The sequence below is a fragment of the Brachionichthys hirsutus genome, chromosome 10 (genome assembly GCF_040956055.1).
Source record: "Brachionichthys hirsutus isolate HB-005 chromosome 10, CSIRO-AGI_Bhir_v1, whole genome shotgun sequence".
In the NCBI taxonomy this organism is placed as follows: domain Eukaryota; kingdom Metazoa; phylum Chordata; class Actinopteri; order Lophiiformes; family Brachionichthyidae; genus Brachionichthys; species Brachionichthys hirsutus.
The window spans coordinates 3,570,273-3,593,508 of record NC_090906.1 but is presented as its reverse complement, the minus strand read 5'-3'; the positions used below and the strand labels follow the sequence as shown (position 1 = coordinate 3,593,508).

The following is a 23,236-nucleotide window of genomic DNA, read 5'->3' as shown; positions in this document are numbered from 1 at the left end:
AAACCAAGAAAAAAAATGTGTCTTTCAATTTGCCATTTATAGTGATTTCTTGATTATTTCTTCCTCCTCCCTGTATTTCCATCATTAATTTTTAGCTATGGTACTAAACAATTAATACAACCAATGCATTAAGCCAAGAACAGGAAATAGACCAAAACAAACAAACAAAGACACACTTTTCACTTTGTGTATGATTTTTGCTTTATTTGGGTGATGTGGCAACAACAGCAGCGCCCAAAAAGTGATGTGTTGGACCAGCATTCACACCATTAAGTAGAAAATAACCAATACAGGCTACCAGAGAACAACCAATGCACAATCGCTTTTGAATGAGGAAAGCAAAACAATTAAATCATGCATGACTGACTATAATTTAGTATCTAGTACACAGAGTACAAGTAACCGCAACAAAAACTCCCATCCTTTTGAAAGTCATCCAGCATAATTTTTTGTGTTCATTTACCGCTCTATATCTAATTTAGACATACAGCAATATTTTACAATTTGACGAATCCTAGACGTTTTACTTTTTCGTCTTCGTACCCATTTTGCTAACAATTCTTCCGATCTGACATTTCTTAGCATTTATGTGGTCCGGATATTCTGAACAAACCAATCTGCAAATGTAATGGCCAATAAAACACAAGACGAAGCAGTTTCCATCCTAAGCTCACAACTTTTATGTCATAAAGTATTTCTTTCAATACTAACATGATGCAATGTTTTGTATTAAACTGAAAAGAAGAAGCAAACTGATGAAACGCATTGATTGAGGATGCTGCTGTCCTTGAGAGGGAGGCTAATACACCACCGACAGGATGACAGAATTAGTAGCAGGACAAAAAGAGCTGAAACTCCGGGGTGAAGCTGCAGCAGTTATTCGATGTCCATTTCAGGGAGCTTGTTCTCTGCCGTTTCTGGTTCCGTGCCTGCCGGTGTGGCTTTTTCTGCGTTGCATGGCTGGTTCTCTGTTCCCTCTTGTCCATTGACGGGCCCATTATCAGTCTTCTCCTCCTTAGGAGGTTCCACCTTAGGCTTGGGTTTGGAAACCACAGGGTTGCAGGCTGAATGCAGCTCCTAAAAATAGGGAGCAGGATACATTCTGTTAGAACCATAGGAAAAAGGAAATATTGCTCATTCAGAGCAGTTTTAAAATTATATTCTATGGATTTCTACAACTATCCAGTACAAATGTGTGCCAAAAATTGAGCCACGCTATAAATAAAAGTCTTACATATTTGTGTAAGTGAAAAATATTTGAGATTTTTCCTGTTGGATTCCAGATTAATCGATCAGAAATCTAAAAGGAAGTGAATTTGCAAGAAAACTTCCAAAACCGTTTCCGATCTGTCACAACTTCCAGGTCATGCAGGTCCTTTGAATATGCACCCCGTCCGTACCTTAGTCTTGGCCAGGATCTCTTGGACTTTGACCACTGGTTCCAGAGTGAGGTCCTGGTTATTCTGCGGATTCATCTTGCCATTCATCCAGACCATGGCAGCATTTACTTGATCGTCCACCCGTGTTACCTCCAGCTCATCCAGGTGACTGTACTGCTCATCCTGTTCATAAAAAAAAAAAACAGTTTGGCAATTTTAAAATTAATAACTTAGAACCACATCAAGAGTTCTGAATTTTTTATTTTATTTTATACATTTAATCAGATCAAGTGTGCTGCTCTAATTTATCCCCAGCGTAATCTGACTAAGCGAGCACATCACTAAACTCGCTCTCTTTGCCTGCTTACCTTCGCCTTGTAAGCTTCAATGATCTTCATGTATTGCTGAATCTGCCTGCCAAGTTCTTGAAAGGCTTTCGGCCTCTCCTCGGCTTCCATGTAGCGCTCGTATATCGGGTCGCCAAGTTTCTGTAAAAGGGGACAACGCCACGTTTGTGCAGCCGGTCACCCAGCGAGACAACACGGACGTGCTCTCTGAAGAGCCCAAACAGTGCAGGGAGAGCTCTCTCTTCATTCATTCACTGTCCAGTAACAACGCACGCCTTCTTACCGTCAGCTCAGCCAGTTTGTTGATGTAAACTTGCTTCTTTTCATCCTCTCCATCCTCATACAGCCAGTTCTCCGTTTCTTCCAGTTTTGATGAGAAAGCATGACGATCCTGCACGTTTCACAAGAGGAGAGGTTAAATTTGTATTAAAAAAACCAAAAAATAAAACACACACACCATGCCTGCAATACGTTTATATATTCGGCATAAACGCCCTTTGTGTTTAAGATCATTTAAGTGTTTCTTCTTCTTCTAAATCCACCTGCCGTGAGCAATACTTACAGCTTCACTCACAAACTTCTCCAGGACACCGTGCAGCTTGTCCCTCATGTCGTAAACGTACTCCTCCACGTTGTTCTTCGCATCGTTCCTCTCCTTCTCCAGCTTATCCTGCATGATCATCTTACCCTATGCAAGTTGCAGACAGTGTTGGTGTTTAGAAGATGAGTGTGAGCGCGTGTGGGTGAGATTAAATATACAACTAAAAAAAAAAAGGAGATGGGAATGTTAAAGAAGCATTAAGAAAAAGACTAAAACAGTCATAGTAGTTCAGAATATAATCATAATGAAACCCTAAGATGGCTGACAGTCAACGCCGAGTTTAAATGTAAACCATCAGAGATCCCAAGATCAGTAAATCTGAGCAGCAAACATGACTTGGATGAGCACCATGAGCCCACACACACTCATGAGGGTGAGAGCATTACCTCATTCTCCACAAACACATGAAGCACGTCACTGGACAGCTGCCTGTGCAAACTGCTCTCTATGGGCAGCTCTACGGTCTTTGTCTTCACTTTGGGCTTCTTTGCCTGAGGCGGCTGGTCATTTGTCTTCTCCTTGTTGTCTTCTGCCGTCGTCTAAGAAACAAGAGATCCATGCCATTTTTGTATGTACTGTGTAAAGTCAGAGCTCTAGAGAGGGACCAGCCACCGGTCCACTCGCCGTATTTTTGTCTGGGCTGGGACTTGAACCGGTTCACCCTTTATGTGTAGCAGGTTTTTGTTTTGGGGGGGGGGGGGGGGGACGACAAAGCATCTTTATTTTTAGCCTTTATTTTACCAGGTATAATCAATTAAAAACCACTGATGAAAAACATTATAACAGCATCACTCACTATATTCCAACCATTTACATTTATGTGTGTTTTTACTCAAGAGGACACGCTTCTCGCGTTTACCGAGCTGCTTGGGTTGGTACCTGCCCACCGCTCAGAGACACTCATTCATACACAGCACCACAACTTGATCGAGCTCATGTTTACCTCCATTTCTTCAGCCTCTGATTTTTTCTCCTTGTTTTCGGCAGCCTGAGGTTTCTGATCTTCCTGGTCCACCTGCATCTTGTTCTGACACACGGGAACAACGGAAGCGCACGCGTCGGTGATTCTGCGTATATACCATTGGACTGAGTGAGAACATTAATGCGCGATTATTAGTAAACTGACTTGACAAGAGTCAACGGATTTGTTCAAATTCATTTCAGTTATTCGTTGAAGCCTTTAATACAATACCAAACTAATGGCATCACATTAAATGAAGGCCCAGTGAAGGTTTCTAAAGCTTGTTAAGGCAGGGTATCCAAATTCCAGAGCGATGAGTTGAACAACTATTTAACTAAGGTGTGGCCAGCCCCCCCCGCCCCCCCGCACACAATATCATTGTCGTCTTTGATTCCGTCAGAAAGAACAGAGTACAAACCTCCTCCTCCTTCACCGTGTGGTCCGTCTCCATTGGCTCCTCTCCCTCCGGTGTTTTCACTACCTCTATTAGCGAGGCGCTTGATACACTGAACACTCCGTGAACATTGACCCTAACTTTCACTTTAACCTTGGCACTTTCTCCAGATGCCTGAGGAACCACATTCTGGATCAGGAACTGGCCTGTGGGGGCAAAGGGAATGATGGCAAGAAGACTATGAACTATCTTTTGATGCACTTTTCCTTTAGGAGACAAAAGCTGAATTTCAGGAAAACATTTGTTCAGGATGGCAGCAAAGACTTTGAGGGTGAAAATGTGATCGCATGTGCTGATTTATTTTTACCCGCTTGAAAATTGGCATCAATCTATCCGCTTCTCGAGCTACAAAGTAGCCGCAACCAATCGAAAGTAGAAGCATAGGAAGCTAAAGTTGAGTGCCAGCATTATGTCTCCAATGTCCAATTACTTCTAACAGGAAAAATGTGGACTTGCACTCCAACTGCAAACTACACGTTAATAGAATATATATATTTTTAGTTCTCTACCATTCATAACTTTTTCCCTAATAAAGTACTGACTCCCTATATGATGTCTCTACTTTTTGTGGCTAACTTATCCCTTACCTATAGAAGTGTTGGGATAGGGCAGATCCTTTGGATTGTTGTAGTAAGCTTCAAGGAAGAAGGGCTCATTCCTGTAGAAGGTCAAAATCTTGGAGAAGGGAGCTGCATGGTTCTTTGGGAAAACTTCACAATCGCTGCAAAAACAACAGGAGGTCAAAGACTATTACAAGTAGATCAGGGTTTTACACTGATTTACTGTTATTAGTAGGAACTATTTTTACAAAATAAAAATATAGAAACATAGGTAATGGACTGTGATATATATTTTTTTAACACATCAAAGCAAAATATAAATTTGCAGGACCTTGTAAATTATGACAGTCAGTCTATGTCTCACTACGACTCACGCAGTAACCCATCGCTTGATATTCTTTTTCAGGGGACAATAAACCGTACCTCAGTCCCTCCTCAGCGGCGGAATTCCATTTCAGGGAGATGGAATAAGGAACGACGTCTGTAATTGAGAACTCTCTGACTTTGAATGCTGGCGACAAAATGGCACACTAAGGAGAAGAGAATAACACAAAGCAGAGGTTACCAAGATTTGTATTCTGATTCAGCGTCTATCCCAATTATTGAACTCTGAATGGTATGAAAAAGCAGGAGTTGATTTGTATGTCTGAAGCAGAGCGCAGCAACGGCATCGATGATGTAACATAAACATAAATACGACCAGCATGAAATAAGTTGGATCCTTCTCAAAGTTGTATTTTACTGAACAAAGAAACGTATTTAAGTTGTCCCTTTTAAATAAATTTTTATTTTCGATTCATACATTTATATTCATTAAAAATGTTACATTAGTATTGACGAAAATTGAGTTCTTGTTAATTCAATTTTAAGTCAAATAAATGCTTATGTCAAAGGTCACCATTTAATTTAAAAAGGCATCTCCCCAATACATGAGATGTGTGATTAAAAATAAAAAATATGCCCCTGAAACCCTCGCGGGACAGCAACTAACTCGTTTCCATGGAGATATTTGATAATTACATTAAAAAAAAAAAAACACACAAGATGTGTAAATAAAAACGATGCCCCTGAAACTAATGGGACAAAACTCCAAGCCGTTACCATGGACACAAAACAAATAGAAACCATTCATGATAGAACACATTCCTGCACACACCCCTCACGCCATTTGTTTTGCTGCCAATAATAAATGCAGGTAAATGTTTTACCTCATATCCCGCAATAACAACATCTCAGTGTTACTTGTGCGCCATGACAGGCGAGCTGTACCTGCAGAGCGCATCCTCGAGCCACGGCCTCGTCCGCGTTCAGTGTGGTGCTCAGCTCTTTGCCAAAAAACTTGCTGACTCGTTCTTTGATGGAGGGAATCCGAGAGGCGCCGCCCACGATCTCCACCGCATAGATATCCTCTTTTTTTAGCTCTAGAAACAAGAAGCAGGAGAAAAGGATGACGCAGAACAGCCGAGAGTACTTCTTAGACTAAAAGCAACACGGTGGCGTTTGGAAAAATGACTGCCAGGATATTTTTCTTCAAAGTCTAAATGTTCCTACACACCAACACCTGGATGGAATGAAAGCACGTGACTGAATCGTTCCTTTTGACAGCAGGCACACGCTGACTGGCCAGCAGCTATTATAGTCACATTTACTCACTGGCTTGTTCCATGATGTTGCGAAAGGGACCCTCCACCTTGGCCAAGAGCCCTGAACACATCTCCTCAAACTGGCCTCTGGGGAGACATCATTCGTTCATAGCGTTATTAATAGACTCACACATATGGGAGGGGAGAGTGCGAATGGGTACCTCCAAGATTCATTTCCCATTAGATCACTTTTTCTTTCTTTTTTTTTACATTTGCCCTTAGTGAAGAACGCAAAGGCTCGACAGAATCAATGAATAATGAATAGCTTTGTTTTTACCGCTTCATCTAAACCCCAGAGACGATACCGTTTGTTCCCCAAGCCCTCATTACAGGTTTTTTTTTTTTTTTTTTAAACACACTTCACCGTCCCTTCCCCCCCCCCATCCAAGTCATTTTGAAACTCACCTGTTGAGTTTCGCAGAAACGTCAATGTCGTTCATGAAACACTCGATGTTGAGAGGCAGGTCTGAGGCGTTGGCGCTCATCAGCTTCTTGAGCTTCTCGCACTCTTGGTAGAGCCGCACCAGCGCGCGGGGCTTGGACCTGACGTCCAGTTTGTACTTCTTCTTAAATTCCTCGCAAAAGTGGTTGACCAGGATGTCATCAAAGCCCTTTCCACCCAGTTCTGAATCACATGCTGCAGCCAAGATCTAACGGGGGGGGGGGGGAGAAGAAGAGATCTATTCTGTTTAAATGTATTCTACGCATGTTGACATTGTTTCCGTGGTGGCAACATCTGTTGATGGAGTGACGAGCCGGATGGCTATTTCTAACCGGGCTTTGTCAGAGTCCAACAAAAAGCTTTTCAAATTCTTTCATATATTTTCTCTTCTATCCATCACATTATTTAAGGGCTTAAGTAACAGACTTTGGTGCAGTTTGGCCTTCATACATCAATCATCAGGGGAAAATAAAAATAAAAAAGTCTTCCTGGCAAAACTGAGAAGAACATAATGCTGTAACAACATTAGAATACTTTTTCAAAATGGGCACAAATTATTCATCACTCACCTTAAGCTTTCCTTTGTTGAAGGCACACACTGACACCTGGTAACCCGAGTGGCCCACATCCACAAACACCACGAGCCTGGGCTTCTCTTCTGGAGCCGGTAGGTCCTGTTTGTAGATGCCATACGCCAGCGTCACTGCAACCGAAAGGCATAGCTCGTGTTTAGCTTGAGATCACCACTGGTGCTAAACATACCATTTTTTTTTAATTCTTGGCAACAATTTTACGACTAAATATTTTGTCCTGACAACATCCCTGAGAGCTATGGCAACTCCTGGGCATTAAAATGGGGGAAATAAATATGTTTGATGGGAGTAACAGGTATAATTTCTCAGCGTATTGTTATAAATGACCAAATGGCTAATTTACAGAAATAGTTTTCAGAATCAGATGCTGCCTATCTTGCGTGGAATAGATCATGTTTCCACGTACCTGCAGTCGTGTCATTCATTAGCCGTAGACAGTTGAGCCCTGCGATGTGAGCTGCATCCATGACAGATCTTCTTTCCACGTCTGTGAAATAGCTCGGGACCTGTGAGACAAAGAAAGAGACAGAGTTACGAATCACCTGCATCCGAATCCCAAGTCCCCCCCCTCATTCTGGCTAAACTCCACAGCTATCTGCTGTAATGCAGTATATTAGTGCTGTTATCCATCTTTATGTCCAATGCAAACTGGAGCCTTAGGAGTGCTGAAACCAACTCTGGATGAGATACGGAACATTACACAACAAGTTCTGCTGGTGAATTTATAGCCTGCACCAACAAGGTGCACAGGAGGAAATGCATCAAAGAAAGAAGACATGGTGAAATGCCACAAGCTCAAAATGTCATAAACAGGTGGCGGTAACGTTGATACACCTCATGGGCATTTTTCAAACAACAAATTGAGCTGTTTGATGCTGAAAAATAGACTTAAATAAAACTAATTAATTGATCAGCACCATTACCTCAGGAGCACAACACAGAAAACACTTCCTACAAAACAAAAATGAATTAAACTAATTGCACCGATTTGATTGCTCCACATAAAAAAAAATAAAAAACCCACACCATAGCTAGTACTCCCGGAATGTGTTCTAATAATCAGCGTTAATGGCACACTTTGTGAAAGCACCACTGCCACCTACTGTAGAGGATGTGCAGTTACACTTTATTCTAGTACGGCTCTGAAAAGGCAAGCGGTAGCAATCGGTTCTACGGTGGGTGCATGTTCCCAGGGTCAAACACCCCCCCCTAGCATTTCACAACACCCGACCATTTAAGAATCACCGACCTATTGAGACATTCCTTAACCATATATATATATATATATACAAGCTTAACAGACATCAAGCTGAAAATGTACAAGCAAACACGATGAAGCAGTCGCAGATGTCTGCAGGAGATGCTTACCGAGATAACGCAGTCTGCAACTGGCTTCTTCAGAGCACTCTCAGCAGTCTGCTTCAGTTTGGTCAGCAGCATTCCAGTGACCTGCTCAATGCTGAACACTTTTTCCTCTTCCAAGTACATCACCTGGACATGAATAGAATCAGGGACGAATAATGGAAAAATGCCCCGACATATAATTTTAAATGCATTTTATTTGGGGTGATGACAATGGAACTAATTCCTAAAAAAAAAAAACCCTCAACTTCTTGGTTTTGGAATCGCTTCTGCTCTCATTTCTTCTGAGACACTCAAATCTCCACAGGGACACGATATCATGCCAGGCCATGTGTTGTTTGAAAGCAAAGCCAGGCACTGTAATTTACACACTGGCAAAAACCTGTGAATACGTTTAGTCTTGCACCAAGTTTCTGGTGGAAGCACAAGTTCGCGCATATTCCACATTCAAGTGATCGGCTTACCAAAGAATAAAGCTATAAAAATACATAAAATATTAGCGTTCATATTTTATATTTTTATAAAAGCCTTGTTGACTGGATAGAATGGGGAAATTGTTGACTCAGAGGAAAGAGTATTAAATTAGGCAATTCAAGAAGCAGTTTAAAAAAAGAGGAAATACACTCAAAAATATTTTGCTGTGTTTTTTTCTATGCCTTCTCTATTTCATTTCTTAGTTGACACTCAATCAATTCCTGCTTTGGCAATTTGCTGTCAATGATTCTTAGCTTAATTTCATCTGAGTTTTAATAAATCTTACTTTTATTCCGGTGGATCCAGAAGGCATGTCTGCCAGGCTGTAGACCAGTTTAGACTTGGCAGACTGGACGTAGGGGTCTGCATAAGCCCGGCCATGGAATCGCTTGAAGCCCTGTACTGTATTCTTACAGTTGGTCACCACCTGGACATGAAGAAAACCGCCGAAACATTAGAACTTTGAGATTATGTTACAAGCAGTACTGAACACAGCACATTGAAATAAAAGTCATTCCAATATTGAAATGATTTTACCTGGGTCTTTGCAGATGCTCCTATAGATCGATTTTGTGGACCGAATGATACAAATGACCTGCAAGACAAATTCAATAATGCACTATAACTTGAGAGAAATCCACCATTTTAAAGTCCTTAAAATACAAAGTATTGTGTCCATTAATTCAATAAGGTCTGCTGCTGATGTGATATAATTACAACCAATGTTAAACCAGGCAGGCAGTTTTTCGTGTCTGTGGAATCAACATGAGCTGTTAATTTTGCATTCGTTAAAATCAGGTTCAGTATGAAATATAATCAGGGATTCAGAATAGTTTTACCAGTAGAAAGGTAAAGGTGAAATATTCAACAATGTGTATTAACTGATATATCTTAGGATTGTTTTAAAACTTGAGGATAAATCAAGAGTTTTTTTTATTTATTTATGTAATGCTTTGTTGAAATCTGGATTGAGGACACATGCAGACTGGTGAAAACACATATCCATAGTACTACAGTGCTGTATAACCACAGTCTGAGGCGATGTGGTCAGTATGCCTGTATTCTAGTGGATTGTCCCAGCCATCATCGTCCCCATCAAACACAGAAAATGGGCCCACAGTTCGTCAACACATTCATAAATGTCAGGGAAAAGACTCGACTGAAGTAGCTCAGTGTAAGTAAATGATTATAAGAACAGTAGTAAACTGGAGTAGCAGGTTACCATTTTGCTTGTTTTTACCACTGTGGTATCTAGAGTATGTGTAGAGGAAAAAACATTAAGGTGGAGGAACGTATCAGGAGATAGCAGAGTGTCAGCGAGGATGAAAGGAAAGATCTACAAGACAGTGGTGAGGACAGCCATGATGGACGGCTTAGACACGGTGTCTCTGAGGAAAAGACAGGAGGCGGAGCTAGAAGCGGCGGAGATGAAGATGCCGAGGTTCTCCTTGGGAGTGACCAGGTTGAACAGGATTATAAATAAGACAATAAGAGGGACAGTGAAGGTTAGACGTTTTGGAGACAAGGTCAGAGAGACCAGACTTTGATGGTTTGGACATGTCCAGAGGAGAGACGGGGACTATATCGGTAGAAGGATGCTGAGAATGGAACTGCCAGGGAACAGGACTAGAGGTCGACCCAGGAGAAGATACATGGATGTAGTGAGGGAGGACATGAGAGTGGCTGGTGTTGGGGAGGACGATGCAAAGGACATGGTGAAGTGGAGAAGGCAAAATTAAAGGGCGTAGTAATTTCCTAAAGAATTGGATCGTTATAAAAACAATCCCTTACACAGTCCTGAGGAGGAGAACGTAGGATGTTACTGTAAGAAAGCATCTGCTTCAAAATACACCCTTTCAGTTCATCTGGGTTAAAAAAAACTTTTAAAAATGTTATATCAAAAAAAATATATATATAAATATTTATTCAATTACCGGTACAGTACTACAAGTATTACACACACCACATTAATACCATTATATTCAACACAATTAACCATCAGTTAAAAAAATACAAACTGTTATCTTTAAATCAAGTGTGGAGACGACACTGAAATAAATCACCCAACATTTTTTGGGCAAAAATAATGGGAGATTAATTCATATTTTTTTTTTTTAATGATTATAATTTGTAAGAATTATCTAACAAGCAATGGGCTGCCTGCGTCATCGCTCGAAGCGATCATTTTGTCCCTCAGGCCGCACCGGCTGGGCGGAGCTTTCTCTTTCGAGGCGTGAACCACGGTTAGCGCAACGGGACACCGCCCGCGCCTGCCCGCCGGGTAACGCAAGCCATTTTCAAAGCGTCTAATATCTTTACTATTAGAAACAAAATTGCGATGCTATCGTACTAGCTAGCGTCACGCTGGAAGGCGAGGGATTATCATTATGTAGTTGATTCAGTAAATATTAATCCATGAACGAATTAAACATTTCACTGATTTACGCTTATTCAAGAGCAGATTAGCCAGCGGAATGACACAGACGTACAGTTTTAGCTAACGATAGCCAGTCGGTATAAATAAAACTTGTTCACGTGCGCTGAACAAACACCGGTCAGACGATACATCCTGTCGCCATTCTATACAGGTGAAATAAATTATGGATTCAGGTATCAATACTCACGGCGTGCATCTATCGCTGTAATCGTTAGCGAGCGTCTCGATTCCTCCGGCTCGGGCTGCAGCTACATAGCAGCTTTGAAAGCCCAAATCAAATCCCACCACTGACATCTTCAGCGATAAATCAGTCCTTTAGCTATGGCGTTATCTGCAGGTAAATGTTCCAAATTTAACACTGACGCACAGCTACCGCGTTAAATGACATAAAAGTCGGTTGTACTAGCTGTATTGAGCTTTTTAAGTGTGGCTACTGCTCTTCATAATCCACACCGCGCTGACTATAACCGGTGTCCGTGGGCTGGACCGAGCATGGTGGAGTTATCGCGAGACTTGCAGAGTTCTGGAGCTCTCTGGACCTTTCTTTCGTCACGTGGACTGTGAGAACATCCCAGGGATTCGTCTCGTTCCTGTTTCAACATGCTTAAGAGTTGCATTATTATGAAAAAATAAATAAACAATTTAATTTATTTCAGCACACAGATGATGGGAAATATTTCTCATTTGTTTATGGCATGTATGAGTCAACGTTGTTTTAGAAAGGCGTATTAATAAAATGTGTTCTAATTATTATTATTATTATTTACGACGGAGTATTAGGGCCACACTAAGAATGTTTTTTTTTTTACATTACGATCTTAAAGTCGTAATATTACGACTTTAATCTCGTAACATTACGACGTTTTTTCTCGTAACATTATGACTGTATTATCATAATATTACTGAATTTATTATTATTATTATTATTATTATTATTATTATTATTATGGTTGTTGTTGTTCGCTAATTTATTGTATCGATATATATCATACAATACCATACAACAGTAAACTTCCCGGAAGTGCTAGTCCGATACCAACGAAGAAGAAAAAGTGCACCGCAACATGGCGACTCCCATGCACAGAATAATCGCCAGAAGACAAGCGTGAGTGTGATTTTAAAAACTTAACGAAAGTGTATGGTTGCCACTGGTTTGTGAAGATGTTTGTCTGTTAAACGCAGCGTTCATTCGGCCAAGTGGGCCTCGTGTCGGGTGAATTATGAACCACGCAGGTCTTCACAGGACACAAACGCGACTCAGGATGTCTTCAGTTAATGTTTGGTCAAAATGTCGGAATGTTTTCTGCTTTCAGCACTCAATTAAACGCGGAACTCGTCATTGATACGTTCTAATAACACGAGGCCTTGTTTGTTTGACGTTATCGTGGAAAATATGTCAAATAACCATAACGTTAATTTACCGCTTTGTACGGCGATATCGTTCATTATTCAATATTTAAAATCGTTTATGCTTTATTGATAAATTTGCTTTAAAATTGAGCCATGCTGAGAAAAGCGTCGTTTCATATTTTTTGTCCATATTGACGTTAAAGGGCCACACTAAGAAAAATATTCTTATTTTAACATTACGAGATTAAAGTCGTAATATTACGACTTTAATCTCGTAATAATAAGGTAGCCAATGTGCTACAAGCACTGTTTTATCAAAAGTAACTCTTTGAATTTTAAGGAAATAAACTTTTACTATCAAACCAAGGTTGTAGTATGATCAGCAGGAGCCAGTTGAAGGCTTGCGGTGATTGTGGTGACGCTACAGTGTCTAAAAGTGAAGTTATTGAATATCTGGGCCGTGTCTCTCTTCGCTGTCGCAATTTGCAGACGTTCCCTCGGCACTCGTCTCACAGCCGGCCGATGTTATTTCTGCAGCGGTGTCTTCAGTTGTCGTCTGCTGTTCACTTCTAATCGAGTTTGTCTGTTTTATGGTAAACAGTGAGGCAAACAAACAACATGTGCGTTGCCAGAAGTGTTTGGAGATGGGACACTGGACCTACGAGTGCACAGGGAAGAGGAAATATGTTCACAGACCCTCAAGAACAGTTGAGATGAAAAAGAAACTCAAGGAGAATGAAAACAAGCTTGTCAGCATCACGGGGTAGGTTGTCTCCACTGAAAGAAACACAGATTTCTGTTAAACTCAAATACTTTTTTCCTGATTTTTATAATGGGTTTGTTTCATCAAAAGACGTATAATGTGGGCCTCAGTGATTCATTTGGTCTGAATGTCATTTAAGGGGTTATCGTTCCTCCAGTTCCACTAAGATGCTTCATTTCACAGCCTTTTGTTCGAAATCTAAATAGGATGCAGATTCTTAAGGCATGAAACATCAGTAACATCGCTTCAAACTTCTCATGCAGCATTAGTTTGTAGGATAAAGGGCATCCTGTGGGACCAGAAAATCTACTTTTATATTTTATGTTAATTCTCTCTCTTTCCCATTTCTTTTTGTTGCATGCACATCCAACTGTGCTGATAAATGATCTTGTTTACTTGAACCCCTGATTTTTAGTTTTTATGCCATACATTTTTTCTCTGAATAGGAAGAGAAGCTGGAGTTCTCACTTCTGAAGCTGTAAAATTATAGGCTCTTGCAAATTTGGATTGTCTCTGGTCCCCAGAGAAAAATGATTTCCATGGTATTTTAGTTATGGAAATTGACTCATGAGAACAGCAACGATGTCTTACAAACCTGATATTTCATGTTGCATGTCTCTGTATAACACGGAGCAGTCTGAATGTTCCATAAAGCCATTGGTGTTCTCAGGAAAGTGAGACAATCTATTACTGTATTATGTAAAAGCACCCAAAGTTGCTTTACATTATTGCCGTCTAGAGGAGGCTAGCGTCGTGTCGTAGTGCGCTACCCACTACCCACCTCACAGCAAGAAGGTACCGGGTTCGATTCCTTTCTGTGCGGAGTTTGAATGTCCTCCCCTTGTCCGCGTGGGTTTTCTCCAGTTTCCTCTCTCCTCCAAAAACATGCAACATATGTGAGTTGGAGGTTCTAGGTTTCCTATAGGTCAGGGATGACGGGTGGAAATTAGCATTCCTGCTATAACCTGTTATAATGCATCTCTCCATAGGGGTTAATGTTAATTTTACCCTGTCCCTACTAACTAACTTACTTTAGATTTCAGTGCCATGTATAGTAAAGTACCTGATATTAAGATACCAGTATAACATTTATATGTCATGACCAGCAGTTTCAACACTATTTACCTTTTTTTTTTTTATGAAAAAGAGCAATTGAGCAATAAGCCTTGTATCCAATTCAGGCTTATTGAAATTCAAAAAACACTTTAGCAATTTTATGATTCAATTTGGCTCTTAATCTTTTTTTTTTCTTTTTCTTTTTTCACAGACCAGGGACAGAAGGCTCCAATGAGAAGAAAATTAAAAAGAAGTAAGTAAAATCTTGTTTTACAGTGTTGGATGTTTTGCCTTGCCACAATACATGGTTTAATTTGAGTTATTAAAGGTGCCGGGGCGGTTCGAATCCCAGCATGTCGAAGTGTCCTTGGGCAAGACACGGAACCCCAAATTGCTCCCAGTGTGTCTGAATGGGTGAGGCCTAATGTAAAGTGCTTTGAGCACCGGAAAGGTGGAAAAAGCGCTATATAAGTGCAGTCCATTTACTATGAAAATATTTTTTAGCATTCTGAAACATTTTACAGATACTCATTACATTTTGACATTAATAAAACACTTGATGTACACAGTTTTACAAACACAGGATATGATGTTATTACCCAAAGTGCACTGGACTCTGCACGGCAGGGGCATCCTCATCCCTGAGCCAAACTTGTCTGACTGCATACCCTATAAAGGCTTATATGTATTATTATATTTATATTACTTGTTCATATATTTCAGTAATAATTCTGAAATGCGCTTTACATTTCTAAAAATTGCAATACAAATATTGGGTGACTTCATTGAAAATCTTAATCTTACTGTGATTTTAAAGATGGAATTCCACTCATAAAGGAAGAAAGACTCCAAGGACATTTCAGTTTGTTTGGATCATTCATTGTCACCTGAGGATCAATAGGTTGTGTTGTTGGCGTCAGATGAACGAATGTAATGAAATTCTGGTGTCATATACAGGAGTATTTAGCCCTCTTTGTAAATATATATATTTATATACGGGCGGCAAGGTGGCCCAGTGGATAGCGCTGTTGCCTCACAGAAGGAAGGTCACAGGTTCCAATCCGACTTGCGGCCTTCCTGTGAGGAGTTTGCACGTTCTCCCCGGGTTCTCCGGCTTCCGCCCACCAACAAAAACATGAGCTAAATTTGTCCATAGGTGTGAATGATTGCTTGTCTTTGTGTGGCCCTGCGATGAACTGGCGGCTTGTCCAGGGTGTGCCCCGCCTCTTGCTCGTTGACTGCGGGGATGGGCTCCAGCACAGGCCGCGACCCGGCAACGGACAAAAGCGGTCAGGAAGATGAATGAATGAATGTAGATTATATTTATTGAGATAATAGTTCCCTCTAGTGACGACTATGGGTCACTACAGTTTGTCTCAACAACCGATGCAGAGAAGTAGATGTGCTCATACTGATTGTTATATTAAACAAATGTATGCTTTATGTTTATCTTCAAATATATGTTTGTTTTTGTTTCTTTGTCAGTCACATCAAACAATGTAACTTTTTCGGCATTTTGATTTGAAAATTTCTCTGTAAACAATTGATGTGTTCTGTTCAGGTGTCCCAGGAAATTATTTCATTTTAATTTAACCTTTATTTAGTCAGTTACCGTAAGTTAATTGCCAATAAGTTGTATGTTTTTGGTGGTGGAAGGAACCAGAGAACCCGGAGAGAACCCACGCAGACACGGGGAGAACGTGCAATCTCCTCAGCGAAAGGGCCCAACCTGGATTCGAACCTGTGACCTCCTTGCTGTGAGGCAACAGTGCTAACCACTGTCCCACCATGCAGCCCAAATCATGACTATTTAGCTTAGCATATCCTGAATGTTGTGAATATTATACAATACCATTATAAAACAAAAACAAATTAAGGATCCTTTAACATTGTGAGATGGGGCATGTTTCATCATTTTATACTATACATTTGCAACAATAATTGGGGCTTGATTTGTAATACCATTTACATCCTGTAAAGTAACATTTAAAGGAGATAAATAGAGCTCCATGCACGCAAGCCTAAAAGTCTACAAGGTAAAAATAGGAGCAACGTCTTTGTCCTCGTCGTCCAATGACGTCCATTGGCGATAATGACAGTACCGCAGCCGTACTCTGACAGGTGCAGCGCGAGGTCTGAGTGACGCCACACACCCATGATTTGCCTTCGTGTTCCGCTCTTAGGGCTAAAGACTCCAGCGACAGCAGCAGTGATTCAGACGTCTCCTCCAGCGACTCGTCGTCAGACAGCAGCGACTCCTCCAGCTCCTCTTCGGATGACAGCGACAGCAGCAGTGACAGCAATGATGACAGCTGTTCCTCCTCTTCCTCCTCTTCCTCATCTTCAGACAGCTCAGGCTCAGCAAGCAGCAGCAATTCAGATCAAGGGCCTCCAAAGAAGAAGAAAAAGAAGAAATAAATGTGTTAAAATAAGTTGATGTTGTTGTTTGTTTCCCTAAGTAGTTTTAGACTTCTTTTTTTTCAAAACCTTTATTGCTGGTTGTATGACACCTTTTGGGTGATAAATCCTCGCACACAATTCTGCTTGTACTCTATAAGTATAGAAGAGATGTTTTAGGGTTTGGCATTGCCTTGTAATATATCCCCCCTATTACCACACATTTGTTATTTCATTATTTTCTCTAGTTTGAAGGATTAAATTTTAGAAATCTGGTAAAACTAATTTGCAAGTTATTTTTTTTATTTTGTACTGGATTATAATAGCTAAACACTATCTGTACTGTTTACAAACGATATAAAACCATAGCTAGTATTGAAAGACATTACAAAAAGTTTTAAAGGATACTGGAAAAAAAAATTCTGTTGAATTTATAATTTGTTTGAAGTTAGAATGTCCTGACCAAATGGAAGTACAGTATAGTTGTTTCTTTGTAAAATAAAATTATCATTTGTATTGTTAGGGCTCTTGCACATTTGTCATTGTGAATTATTGATTTTTCTTAATATTATTAAAAAGTTCCTTACCTTTCATATATGCATTTGAGATGAAAATGGTAATGTTTTATATTTATGTTAATTACTGTGATGATGTAAATCCAAGATGTTTTAACATGCTTTATTTGCATCTGGGAGGGGTCAGTTTTGGTATAGCAGCCCAGTAAACGCTGCATAATGCATTTTTGTAGTTCAAAATCGGTTAAATACAACAAAGGATAACATTTAAAAGGGTGCTTGATGAAAATGTTTTTATCTTTCAGGTTAAAGTTCTTTAGTTTTAATAACAGTAGGTCTGTTTTTCTAGCTTTTCTTAGATATTTGAGATCTGAAGTTAACTGGGAAGTCATAGAACAAATAATTATTCGAATGGGAGGAAAATAGCAGTTGAGAAACTAAATTTACATGTTTAAGAAATAGATCTATTACGATGATACACATGCGTGACAACCAGATTTAGAAACCCAGTAGAATATTTACAACCGGCAAGGAACAATGACCCAACCATCCTCACGTCAGTCGTAAACGTCAGGTCTGAGCAACCTGTGCGTCACTGAAATGTTGCATTACAGTGTAGGAATTTCCACAATTATTAAAATGACCGCGCTGTTACTGTGAACGTGGCCCATACGTTTTTAAAATAATCCCTTAGATTTTATTTGAACGTCTTTATCAGTGATTGGTCAATTAAGAATATGTCTGTTATGCACCCCCATCATGTTTGCATGACTAGTTGTTTGGTTGAAAAAAAAAAAAATCTGACAGCATGTGAAGGCAGCGCCGTTTGCTGTGATCAATGCATCCAGTCCTGTTTGTGGTACCTGCTGGCTGCTTAACTAAGCTAGCAGCCTTACCTTTCAGCCAGTCCTGTCCAGGAATAACAAAAAAGATTGCGAGGGACGATATGATTTTATTTGATGTTCCCGCTCGATGGACAGTAGTGGTTTAAATAAATTATGGAGACAATCCATTTGATTTTAGTATTATAGCTGTTAAGCGTTTTGGTGAAACCCCCTTTGCGTGTAACTGGAAGTGGAAAAGACAAAGAGAAAAGAGCTTTCCAATAGCTAGAATGGTTTGGGCCTAAAAAGAAGATAAGAGGTAAGGACGCTGTTCCTAAATAATTACGTTATTCTATTATTAAACTGTGCCTAGTGGCGTTCCGATATTGTGAGTGAATGTTAATTTAAATCTCATGAGAAAATTGCAACGCTGCACACCTAGCTAACCGCTAGCTTAGCCTCTAAACGCAACTAGCAGATTTGGGTAGCTAACGTTATGCTAACGCAAAGATACAGGTAGCATGCTAGCTAAACGGATAGGCTCGGTAGCGACTTTTGAGTTGTGCTCACGACAAACATGGATTGTTGAAGTTGCGATAGTGTTACTCTTAATCGTGCATCGGCTTTCTGTTCCAGAAAGGATAAACTACGAAGAGATGGAGATCGTGTATTTATTAATGTAGTACCGGCTAACGTGTCATGACGTCGGCTTGTGTTTTCTCTTATTAGCCATCATTGACGGAACCCCTACGTCTAAGTTTAATATCAAAGTCATGCTATTTTAGGGGCCAAAGTATATTGAAGTTAAGTGCAAAATAAAGCCGAACACTTTAATCACTTAAATAACTCCTTCAACTTAATGAATAAAACTCAAGACTAACAATTTGCGCACAAGCTCATTTATTTCCGTATGTCTGCTATAAATATATAAAATTGAAATATTCAGTGCACATAACGGATGTTGGTTTCACTCGTGAATCGCAGAAACGTTTGGTTTGTTGTCCCGAACTTTACCCTTTGCTTATTCCACCCAGCATTCGGTTACATCACGTTTCGCTGTGCCACAAACTGCTGTTTGTTAAACTCTCAATGACTCGGGGAAAAAAAATAGACGTACAAACGGAATATTCTGTAACAGGCTTTTAGTCTGAAAGGACAGCTGATATGCTTTTCTAGGAAGCCATTTTAAGTGCCACTGTTGGGGGAAGGGTCAGACAATGCATCATAAGTCCAGGCTAACTCGCAACACTTTGTTTATGCGTGTGTAATATTTAACATGAACCAGAGCACGTACATTGTTTATTGTTTAGACTCGTTTATCAAACCGATGTGTTTGGAGAGGTCGTGAACTCAGTTGTGGCAGGTTGCTGTGAAGTGGCGTACTTCTGTGGGCAGCTGTTTCCAGGTCCCCAACAGTGCATGAATTCCAGGTGAAAATAAATTTTAGCTGCTGCTTTTATTTTAAGTGCCCCCCCCCCCTCTTTTAGGCAGTGTCATTAGCGATGCTTACAAGATTATTGTTTTGCCCTGTCCAAAAAAAATAAAATAAAAAGCCAAGTAAGAACATTATAAACCCCAGTCTGAATAAGAATAATTGCTTTAAAAATCTGTAATGTTGTAACAACATTTATTCAGACATATTCAAAGGCTTTAATTGAAATATTGCGTGTTAGCTTGCTTCTTCTCGTATTGTGTTCTTTGATGTGGATAGAAATTAAACTGTTAGATGATAGTGTTTGAATTTATTCCCAAGTACAGCAGTAAACATAGCCATTAAAAACACAATACTTGTGCTAATCTTACATGATAGCATGATACGCCAACCCTTAATTTAAATAATATTTTGTACCAAAAGCAATAGTTTATCATTGTATGCATATTGACTGGCAACAGACATCAGACTGCAAGATGACTTGGATTATGTAGACCAGAATTTCTTAACCATTATTCAGTCGGGGCATCTTTCAGGATCATAATGTAAAAAAGTGCCCTGTTCTGGCAGGAATGAATGTGAGGCAGATTCACTGCTCCTGGTTAGCGCTTGCAAAGACGTAGAGAACGGTAACAGGATCTTAAGAGTGCTACTTGAATCTAATCCCCAATTACGTCCTAAAGCAAGGATTTAAAGTTTTATCTTTAACGTGAGGATAGAGATTTCTGCTAGTATGCTCTTGTACACACTTCATAAACGTGCTCTTGATGGCCATGTAAAAAAAAAAAAAAAAAATGTTCTTGTTTGGCGGTCATGTGCTCTGTGACTAAGCTTACTGTGAAATCCTCTTCACTTCCTGTTTAGGTTTTGCTCTGTGGCTTTAGTCTAACCGTTTCCTCTGTAGCCAAGCAAATGGCAAACGGACATTTTCTTTTAATCGTTGAGGTTCCATTCCATACAGACGAGTGGGAAAGGATGTCTTTGGTTTTGGTTCATCTGTCTGACTTTTTATGATTCTAAAAGAGTGTGAATTTGCTTTTTATCGATGTTTAATGCAATACCTAGTTTTATCTAGTACAACAATGACAGCAAGTGGCTGTACTTGAAGTAAAGCTACTCAAAGAACTGCGTAATACGTTTATACCCACACCCATTCCTACAGTAGTACATGGTATGGATTCACAATAATTAGTTTATACTAATGATACAAATCTTATGGATTAGTAAGGAGAAGCATTTTCAAGGCCTGAAATTTGCACTTTTTAATTTTACTCCATTTTGTCTAAATGCATTTTTTTGAGGGAGGACATGAGAGTGGCTGGTGTTGGGGAGGACGATGCAAAGGACAGGGTGAAGTGGAGAAAGCTGATTTGCTGTGGCAACCCCTCACGGGACGAGCCGAGAGTACAGTAGTAGTAGTAGTAGTGGTCTGTCTGTTTGTTCCACCTCTGTGACAGGAACAGAGATAGTATAGTTCAGGGCCGAATCGCACATCTTTGTGAGCATGTGATGGAAAGACAGGACAGGGCTCTGACTCTCAATGAATTATTGTGTGCGGCCCAAAGCAGAAGGCCAGAACTTGTCACTCACAATTCCCTGTTTGGCAAAGGCTATACCAGGCTGGGGAACAGAACCGGCCTGACCTCTGTCGCAGTCAAACATGTTTAAATTGATTTGAGCAACATCTGATCGCAATCGGAAGGTAGGAACTCATTACCGAATCGGCAGAAAAAATATGTTGCCAACATCCATTGTGGAAAAAAGAGCGGATGGGACACAGGAAATGTCATCAAAAGAGGACGGGAAGTGGTAAGAATATCAAAGCAACGATGGCAAACAGTGAGAGAGGGAGAGTGGCAAACAAATTGGTGCATTACCACTGACTACCACTGGTTACCATTTAAAACATCTATCTAGCAAGAGTTTGATGCTTTTGGTCAACTTTGTTTGACAAATCGTGTCTGTGACCAATCATCAGCCGGTTCACCCAATCCTGAGTCTTTCAGTCTTAACTAAAGATATCCGATGAAACCAGACTGTAGTGTGTCGTCAAAGTCTTTTCAAAATCTGTAAAGACAGTGAAAGTTGTGACGTGGCCCCGTCTTTAGCTGTCCATTTGGATTATGTTTTACCAACAGATTTGGCCCTAAAAATATGCATTAATGTTCCCTTTGACAGTTTTGCATATCAAAGTCTGCGAAAAGCTAGTCTTTCAGTTTCTTAATTCTAGTCTAATTATCCCGGGTGAGATAATTGTGCTGACTAAACCGTTTCTCCAAGGTTTCCAGGTCTTGCAACAGCTTCATCCTGTGAGCTATGACGGTGTAATTCTGGATTATGATTTATGATTGAGATCACATTTATGTTCATGTTAAATAAAATTCCCAAAATTCCGTCATAGCCGTATATCCCCTTTATCCTGTCTCATGTTTGTGGTTGAAATTTCAGGTTATTTTTACACAAAGTAAGTTAAAATATTTTTTTTTGCTAAGGCTACTCAGTTTATAATCAGATCTAAAGGGAAGCTTATCCAAAGTACGTTGTTTTAAGGCTCTTCTAGAGTCTGACAGTTTAATTAGCAGAAATCTAATCGGGGGGGGGGGGGGGGGGCTTTTTTCTTTCTTCTCTGCCATTGCTCACACTGCAGAAAAATATGCTTCTCAATGTGTTCTGTATCTCTATTTCAGCTTTTGTTCTGCAGGATGTGATTTAAGCACTTATGTGGATCTACTTTAAACTCTGATGGAGGTGAAATTCATTAAACTCCTTTAATTTGTCAATCCTCACAAGTCTGGCATTTATCCATGCTTTTGGATCCAGCTCTATAATTAGAGATCAGTCATAGTCTGTTTCAGCTGTAATACTTGAAATGTATGGGCCTGACTTTCTGCAGAAGAGGGAAAGTGCTTTCCAGACAATAACAAATGGATCGGTACCATAAACATTAAATGCCTAAGATCATGAAATGGCTCCAGTAAAATACTAATTTATCAAGAATTGATAAATGCAATACATTTAAAAAAAAATTAAGTAATATTTTGATTTAGCTACTATTTATTCAAGAGCCAAGTCTTTATTGTTATTATACAAACATGATGAAATTATGTGATCGATTTATGAACTTCACAAAAACAAATCCCCAATCTATGAAATATAAAAATCGTTTTATACAATTTTCAAAGTACATGACATAGCGCCGTTCAGTGGATGCAAAACTCTGAAGTTTAAATATTATAAATTAGTACTTTACTGTGGAAACGTTGCAGCACTCTGCCCTTATTGATAAATGGCGCCAGCTTCCGATGACTTGAAAATAAATGCTTTCTGAGTAAAGGCATTCCAGATAGTGAGTCAATTTAATTGCTTTAAATCTGCCTGAATTAACGGATATAAATATTATTTTTTACTGAAGCAGGAGCAAAAGAATTCTGAATAATCAGACTTGCAATCTAATTTGGCCATTGTGCACTTCAAGCATCATCAGCTAAATCTAGCTAAATAGTGGCGTGTGGTTTTGATTGCACTTCTCACCCAAACAGCTGCTTGTACGAAGCAGGGTTGCAACATTTGAATGGACTCTCTTTGGAATGACTGCTGTCAGCAAGTTTGCTTCAAAAGCTTCAGGGAAGGCATGCTGGCTGCCCAT

General features: G+C 39.9%; 2 protein-coding genes across 2 annotated transcripts; one reads left to right on the top strand and one right to left on the bottom strand.

Moving 5' to 3' along the window:
- Positions 1–176: 176 nt before the first annotated feature.
- Positions 177–11,676, bottom strand: hspa4a (heat shock protein 4a). The gene is made up of 19 exons (XM_068744945.1): positions 11,441–11,676; positions 9,354–9,411; positions 9,103–9,243; positions 8,349–8,471; positions 7,387–7,486; positions 6,957–7,090; positions 6,351–6,595; positions 5,956–6,032; positions 5,572–5,723; positions 4,726–4,832; positions 4,330–4,463; positions 3,707–3,888; positions 3,271–3,354; positions 2,714–2,866; positions 2,289–2,414; positions 2,010–2,117; positions 1,748–1,867; positions 1,401–1,562; positions 177–1,077 (listed from the first exon to the last, which is right to left on the bottom strand). The coding sequence occupies exons 1-19, from the start codon at positions 11,545–11,547 to the stop codon at positions 877–879; spliced, it is 2,514 nt and encodes an 837-aa protein (XP_068601046.1). The 5' UTR covers positions 11,548–11,676; the 3' UTR covers positions 177–876.
- A 604-nt stretch (positions 11,677–12,280) lies between these two features.
- On the top strand, positions 12,281–17,274 carry zcchc10 (zinc finger, CCHC domain containing 10). Its single transcript, XM_068744947.1, has 4 exons — positions 12,281–12,358; positions 13,205–13,366; positions 14,634–14,675; positions 16,606–17,274. The coding sequence occupies exons 1-4, from the start codon at positions 12,318–12,320 to the stop codon at positions 16,838–16,840; spliced, it is 480 nt and encodes a 159-aa protein (XP_068601048.1). The 5' UTR covers positions 12,281–12,317; the 3' UTR covers positions 16,841–17,274.
- Positions 17,275–23,236: the final 5,962 nt, after the last annotated feature.

Excerpts from the sequence above, each read along its gene's own strand:
- hspa4a (XM_068744945.1), bottom strand. The coding sequence starts at position 11,547 with ATGTCAGTGGTGGGATTTGATTTGGGCTTTCAAAGCTGCTATGTAGCT. Across the intron at positions 3,889-4,329 it reads CTATCCCAACACTTCTATAG|GCCAGTTCCTGATCCAGAAT; the intron begins GTAAGGGATAAG and ends TTGCCCCCACAG. Across the intron at positions 1,078-1,400 it reads AGATCCTGGCCAAGACTAAG|GAGCTGCATTCAGCCTGCAA; the intron begins GTACGGACGGGG and ends CCCTATTTTTAG.
- zcchc10 (XM_068744947.1), top strand. The coding sequence starts at position 12,318 with ATGGCGACTCCCATGCACAGAATAATCGCCAGAAGACAAGC. Across the intron at positions 12,359-13,204 it reads ATAATCGCCAGAAGACAAGC|TGAGGCAAACAAACAACATG; the intron begins GTGAGTGTGATT and ends TATGGTAAACAG. Across the intron at positions 13,367-14,633 it reads AAGCTTGTCAGCATCACGGG|ACCAGGGACAGAAGGCTCCA; the intron begins GTAGGTTGTCTC and ends CTTTTTTCACAG.